Source organism: Crocuta crocuta, unplaced genomic scaffold (genome assembly GCF_008692635.1).
Source record: "Crocuta crocuta isolate KB4526 unplaced genomic scaffold, BGI_CrCroc_1.0 scaffold327, whole genome shotgun sequence".
NCBI lineage: Eukaryota > Metazoa > Chordata > Mammalia > Carnivora > Hyaenidae > Crocuta > Crocuta crocuta.
In genome coordinates, this window is record NW_027529176.1 from 691,548 (window position 1) to 698,147 (window position 6,600).

The 6,600-nt window shown below is 62.6% G+C and overlaps 2 protein-coding genes across 2 annotated transcripts in view; one reads left to right on the top strand and one right to left on the bottom strand.

The window, feature by feature from the left end:
• The window catches only part of LOC144226709 (testis-specific serine/threonine-protein kinase 5-like), a 5,972-nt gene extending 925 nt beyond the window's left edge, over nucleotides 1–5,047 (top strand). The window contains exons 2-9 of the mRNA XM_077758224.1: nucleotides 902–2,397; nucleotides 2,940–3,047; nucleotides 3,231–3,451; nucleotides 3,546–3,601; nucleotides 3,704–3,836; nucleotides 3,925–4,040; nucleotides 4,494–4,628; nucleotides 4,711–5,047. Coding sequence (XP_077614350.1) covers nucleotides 2,194–2,397; nucleotides 2,940–3,047; nucleotides 3,231–3,451; nucleotides 3,546–3,601; nucleotides 3,704–3,836; nucleotides 3,925–4,040; nucleotides 4,494–4,628; nucleotides 4,711–4,937 — 1,200 coding nt within the window. The 5' untranslated portion in view covers nucleotides 902–2,193 and the 3' untranslated portion in view covers nucleotides 4,938–5,047. The remainder of the gene's footprint in view (nucleotides 1–901; nucleotides 2,398–2,939; nucleotides 3,048–3,230; nucleotides 3,452–3,545; nucleotides 3,602–3,703; nucleotides 3,837–3,924; nucleotides 4,041–4,493; nucleotides 4,629–4,710) is intronic.
• HGH1 (HGH1 cochaperone) overlaps nucleotides 5,022–6,600 on the bottom strand; it is a 4,639-nt gene continuing 3,060 nt past the window's right edge. The window contains exons 6-7 of the mRNA XM_077758124.1: nucleotides 6,414–6,536; nucleotides 5,022–6,333 (exon numbers count right to left, since the gene is read on the bottom strand). Coding sequence (XP_077614250.1) covers nucleotides 6,175–6,333; nucleotides 6,414–6,536 — 282 coding nt within the window. The 3' untranslated portion in view covers nucleotides 5,022–6,174. The remainder of the gene's footprint in view (nucleotides 6,334–6,413; nucleotides 6,537–6,600) is intronic.

Here is a 6,600-nt window from a genome sequence, read left to right on the forward strand (position 1 = left end):
CTTAGTACCCCATGGCCAGTGCCCAGCATGGCCCTCTGCCCTCCGCCCCCCCCCCCCAGCCAGACTTCACTCCCCAAGGGCACAGGCTGCCCCAGCACACATCACTGCTGTCATTCAACTTTATTATATTATATATACTTTTAATGTTTGTCTATTTTTGAGACAAAGAGTGTGAGCAGGTGAGGGGCTGAGAGAGGGAGACATAGAATCTGAAGCAGGCTCCAGGCTCAGAGCTGTCAGCACAGAGCCCAACGTGGGGCTCAAACCCAAAAGCCGTGAGATCATGACCTGAGCTGAAGTCAGACGCTTAACAGAATGAGCCCCCAGGTGCCCTGACTTTGTTACATTATTAATGCCAGTCTCCCTTCTACAACTGGAAGCTCTAAGAGAAAGGCCCATGTCTGTGGCTTGCTCCCAGGTGCTAAGCACTGAGCCAGGCACATGATGGGTGCTCAGTGAATCTCATCGAACTGGTGAATGACTGAGAGCGCAGAGAAAGAGGAGGGCAGGAAAGACTTTGCAAAGGGAGGATGGACAGAGAGGGGTCCTGCCTGTCTCCTCACATTCTCACTGGCTTCCAGTTGTGTCCTGGCACTGATGGGAGCTGGGAAGCTTAGAGGGACAGGGTTCCCAGGCTCCACAGCAGCAGCTCAGCGGCACAGACACCCCTGGCTGGAGCCACACGGTGCTCCCTTTTTCGAACACCTGAATAACACCCCTCTGCTTGAAATCGGGAGCCATTTCTCTTTTTCTCTTTTCTACCCCCTATGTCAGCAGGGAGCCTGTTAATCTGTCTGTATTTTCTATATCCCAAGGCAACTTAGCAAACAGGGGCGATGGGGTGGGTGGGCAAGGGAATCTTAAACAGAAACCTTACTCTAAGGCTGCTTTGGTTCAACAGGGATAAGAAAATGGGTCTGTCCTACCAGAGCGTCCCCAGGCCTTCACTGCAGCAGGCACACTGTGACCGCTGTGGATCCCGGCGGAGAACAAGTCACAGGTTCACCAAGCCTCCTCCAAGACACGGGCTCTCCTGAGGCACTGCCAGGACAGCAGTCCACAGCCACCGTGCCCTCTAGCTCACAGCAGAGAGACCGCATGTTTGGATCTCCGCTGCCCAAACTGTCACCCATAAAACAGGCATCACTTGCTTGCGCTCCAGTTTGAGATCCCGGATGTGAACAGCTACCGTGGGATGGGCACGCTGGGCACGGTAACACCAAGGGAGGTGGCAGCCGCAGCGCCCGTGACTCCGTAGCAGTGCCTGGTGCAAAGCAGATGCTCTGGAACGTTAGCCGCTGCCACCCCGGGCAACAGTAGACTCTGGAGGCCAGGGGAAGGGGGCACGGACCATGTTGGCTTCAGTCTCCTAGAGCTGGACGGTTTGAGGGGGGCCCAGACGGAGACCCTTGCTTGCCTTGGGGATGTGTCATCAAGTCTACAGAGCTCTGGGGACAAGGTCTCTTGCAGCAAACCTTGGCCTGGGCAGGAGGAGCTTCAAGGCCACAGCAGAGGAAAGCCAGGTGGCTCCCACCCCATGCCCTTCTTCTGGCTCAGCCTCTACTGCTGCCCACCTGGGTGCCACCTTGGTACCCTCTCAAAGGATGAGGGGGCTTCGCTGAAACGGTTAAGAGCTTGTGTTGTGCTTTTTCTTTCTTTATGTCCCTAGAGACCCTGCTCACCTTTCTGTGCCTACCCTCCCCACAGGCTCCCCGCTCCCTCCCCACAGGCTCCCCACTCCTTCCCCACAAGCTTCCTTAACGGTCCCTTGTGGCCAGTCACATTTTGGGTGGCCCATAGAGGCCTCACCCTGCCTGGAGGATTCTCACCCCACAGAGTGGGCCCTACACAGGATAAGGCCAGTTCCAGCAAGATGTTCTCAGGAAAGCAGGTCCTGGGGGACAAAAGGACACCCCTCTTTGAGGGCACAATGCAGGGGCAGCTCTAGAACCTTCCATTCTAGAATCTGCCCCTGCTTTCCCAGAGTCTGCCCTGCCCCCCACCAGTCCACACCTGTGTTACTTCCTACCCATAGCTCTCAGCCCTGCTCAATGCCCCCGTCCCATCAGCCTCCTCCAGCCCCGTCTCGCTCTAGCCCTTCTGACTCAAGTCAGGCCTCAGCCCTGCTCCTCCACCCCAACTCCCTGCACTGAGCTGGCGCACCCCGTCCCCTTCCACGACACCCTGCCCTCCATGAAGGGCAGTGCCAGGCGAAAGCTGGGGCAGCAAAACTTCATGGAGCAGGTGTGCGAGTGCAGGAACAAGGGCTACCTGCTCTCTTCCAGGAAGATCGGCTCTGGGACCTTCTCCAAAGTTGACCTGGCCTACGCCTCACGTGAGCGCACGCAGCACAACGCCAAGCTGGCCTCTGACCTGCGGGCCAAGCGCCGCGCCATGGTGAGGCGGGCAGCAGGCCGGCAGCCGCCCTCCAGCCCAGCCCCGGCGGGCCCCTCCCGACCCCACTGAGGCACCTCCCTGCCAGTCTGGCACCCTCTCCGGAGGCCAGGGCTCCTGCAAGCTGGCCACTCCCGGTTCAGAACGCCTCGAGAGTACCAGTGCCAGAGAGGAAGGGGAAGGTCAACACTGCCTCCCAAGGATGCTGCTTCCCAAGCTTGCCTCAGCCAAGTTCAGAAATGTGCACATGGGGCGCCTGGGGGGCTTAGTCGGTTAAGCGTCCGACTTTCGCTTAGGTCATGATCTCGCGGTTCGTGGGATCGAGCCCCGCGTCGGGCTCTGTGCTGACTGCCAGCTCAGAGCCTGGAGCCTGTTTCAGAGTCTGTGTCTCCCTCTCCCTCTGACCCTCCCCTGCTCACCCTGTCTCTCTCCTAGAAATAAATAAAAATATTAAAAAAAAAATGTGCACAAAGGACACGGGGCCTGTCCATGTCCCCCGCCAGGGGCTGGGGTCTGGACACAGTGGCCACCCTCCACCCCTGCAGGTGGCTATCAAGATCATCTCCACTGCCGAGGCCCCTGTGGAGTTCTCCCAAAAGTTCCTGCCTCGTGAGATATCATCACTCAACGCTACCTATAAGCACCTGAAAGGGGTAGGCAGAGGCCCTGAGGCAGCCGGTGCCCGTCCTGCCCGTCCCCCACTGCCAGCCCTCCCCACCCCAGCTGTCCAGCCCCCCACTCCACCCCCTGCCCCTGGGGACCCTTCTGCTTGGGGCCCAGCCCCGTCCTGAGACCCCGATCCAAGGCACTGGACAGCCCTCCTTGGGCGACAGCAGGTGGGTGGAGCCTGGCAGGTGCAGCTGTATGAGGCCTACCAGAGCCGCCGGCGCTCCTACTTGGTGCTGGAGCTGGCAGCCCGCGGCGACCTGCTGCGACACATCAGCTGGGGGTCAGAACCGCGCTGCAGCCCGGGGCTGGACGAGCAGGAGGCCCGCGGCCTGCCCTGGCAGCTCGTCAGCGCCCTGGCCCACTGCCGCGGCTCCGGCATCGCGCATCGGTGAGGGCGCTGCCCCTCCTCGGCCTGCCCCACACCTGAATCGAGGCCACCCGCCTGAGCCCAGGGCCAGCACCTCTGCCCCTTCCCCACGCAGGGACCTCAAGTGTGAGAATATCCTGCTGGGTGACCGAGGCGTCCTAAAGCTGACCGGTGAGCCTGCGGCCCAGCCCCCCCCCCCCCCCCCCCCCCGCNCCCTCCTGCTCCTCACGCGGGGGACTCCCTGGCCTGTGCCCCCCCCCTCCACACACACAGACTTTGGCTTCGCCAGCCAACCGGGCTTCAACAGCTCGCTGCTGAGCACCTTCTGCGGCTCCGTGGCCTACACAGCCCCGGAGATCCTCCTGAGCAAGAAGTACAACAGGGAGCAGGCCGACCTGTGGAGCCTGTGAGTGGCGCCCGCAGGGACCCCATCGTCGGCAGGCCCCGCGGGAGGGCAGGGGGGGACGCACGCCCTGAGGAGGTTGCGCCCCCAGCGGCATCATCCTGTATGCCATGGTGACCGGGAAGCTGCCCTTCAAGGAGCGCCAGCCCCACCGCACGCTGCACCAGATGCGCCGTGGCCCCACCCTCAGGCCGGGCATGTCCCCAGGTGAGTGAGAACACCCTGGGTCCCTCCCCGAGTCCCAGCACGGGCCTGGAAAGTAGGCAGCCAGAGAGACACCTGGGTCCAGAGAAGGGTCATGCTGTGTGGGGGAAGGAGTGGCATGGGGGACTGACCTGGCACCCCACCCCCAACCCAGGCTAGGGTAAATGGATCCCAGCAACCAGGGGCCAGGGAGGCTGAGCTGGAGGAGGCCTGGACTCAGACTCCTCATCTGGAAAGGCAGTAGCCCCACCGGGCTCTGCACCAGCCCAGGGCACGCTGCCCTCCCTCTCTGAGCCCCGACCTCAAGACTGGTGAAGCACAGACTCTCTCAAGGCATTTGGGGGGTCCCAGTGGGCTGACTCCTCTAAGCTGCCAGCATCGTTGACGGTGACAGACATGGCTGGGGACGGAGAGGGTGGGCAGTGGGAGGCCACAGCTGTGAGCCCTCGCCCACAGAATGCCAGGACCTGATCCGGGGCCTGCTACAGCTGCACCCGTGTGCACGCCTGGGCCTGCAGCAGGTGGCCACGCACTGCTGGATGCTGCCCGTCACACGTATGCCCTTCGGCACCATGCTCAGGATGCCGCCAGGTGGGATGGAGGCCTTGGGGGGCGGTGGGCAGGTGCTGGCCCCTCAGCACCCCTCCTGATCCCCCACTGCTGCCGGTTGCAGGGAAGCCGGCTAAGCTTGAGCACACGGAGCCTGGCAGAGACTCGGAGCCTCCGGAGCCTCTGAGGCAGTGCCCCCAGCAGAGGGGACCTCACCTCGAAAGCGCTTTTAGGCAACCGCCTGAGCCCCCTGAGCCCACAGAGGCCGGCTCAAGAGGAGGCACAGGCTCTGCCCAGCTGGGGCTCTGGAGCATGAGGCCAGGCAGCCTGGGGGTGGGTGCCTCCAGGTAGCTACCATGGCTGAGCTCCCCACCTGCCATCAGGACCACGCCTGGGCACTACCTGGTCAACTGAGCACGGGTGGGCACAGGCGAGGCCAGATAAAGCATTTATTTTGTGGAGGGGATGTGGATGTCTCTGTGCAGGAAGGGGCAGCCAGCCACAGGGAACCATCCCGGGAGAACACGAGTCCACACACCTCCACGCCAGACCGTTAGTTGGGAGAGAAAACTAGAGGGTACCGGAAAGGAAGGAGATACCTCATACCCACGAAGCACCCAGCCTCGAGGGGAGGAACCACAGTGGACCGCCGGCTTCACGGGCAGCGCCAGGACTGAGGACACAGGGAGTGGGGGTGCTGGGAACGCTCGGGGCAGCAGGCCGCACTCCGGTGCCCGAGTGCGAGGGACCTGGGGAGGCCAGGACTCTGGGCACAGCAGGGGGAGCGCCACGCTGACCCGCTGCCAGGCCCGGCCTGGCAGCTGAAGAATTGAGGGACCACACAAGGAGCTGGGGGAGAACAAGGCTCTTGAACCCATAGGAGGCACCAAGGTGGCGGAGGGTGGGCAAGGGAGAGGTTTGGCAAAGAACAAGGACGCAGGCACATCGGGGAGATGCTCCGAGTGTGTGTCAGGCAAAGGGCTCGGACGCTCAAGGAAACCGACCAGGGGTAGGGCCTGGTCAGTGGGGACAGCAAGTACATCACACCAGGCCAGGGCTGGAGGCCACCAGCAGGTGGCTGAGGGCCATACTGTGGCACAGGTCAAGCAGGAAGGTGGAGAGGATGATGGGGAGACCGCGCCCAACAAGCGCTCCAAGGACAGACCAAGGGGTGCACCCAGGACAGGCTGACGCTGGTCAAAATCTTACCAGGTCAGTCCTTTGAAGCTGGGTCTCAGGCAGGGCATGCTTAGGACCCCAGAACGGAGGACTTGGGGGGGGGGGCTGGCAGCAAAGGACACCACTCCCACGTGGACACCCACGGGTGTGCAGACCTCGACATCGCCCTGGGAGGTCGCTCAGGCTTACACCGCTGATCTGTCCAGCCCATCGGCCATCTTCCTGGAGGCACCCGAGAGTCCTAGAGCGTGGCTAGCTCTGGCTGACAGTGCTGCTCCACGGGGCCGAGGTTCTGGAAGCCAGGGGGTACACAGAGGTAGCCTCACCCTCCCAGGCTCATTGGACATCGCCCTAGAGATCCTCAGCAGGGAACAACCGCTGAGCAAGGACAGAGGCCTGCAGCTGAAGCTCAGGTGGGTGTGGCCCCTCCAGCTCGGGGCTCCGGGGCCCGCGCGTGCCGTTCCTGCTCCTGGCGGTCCAGCTGCTGCAGCTGCCGCTCCACGTCCTCAGGCACCTGCACCTCCAGCAGGTTTTCCATGCCCTGCTCTGGCTCATCCCCAATGAGCACCTGCCAGCAGGGGAGGCAGGTGAGCAGCTGGGTGGCATACCACAGACACCCAGCCCCTTCCCCACAAACCCTGCACCCACCTGAATGAGTTTCTCACAGGCCACCCGCACGTCGGGCTCTGGCTCCCAGCTGTGTAGCTCACGCAGGATCAGGTAGGCTCCCTGGCTCCTCACCTGCTGCCGACCAGGTGCTGTGGCCGTCAGCTGGGAGAAGGCAAAGGTTATCCACACATCAGTGTGCCTGGGGGGGGGGGGGGGGGGGGGTGTT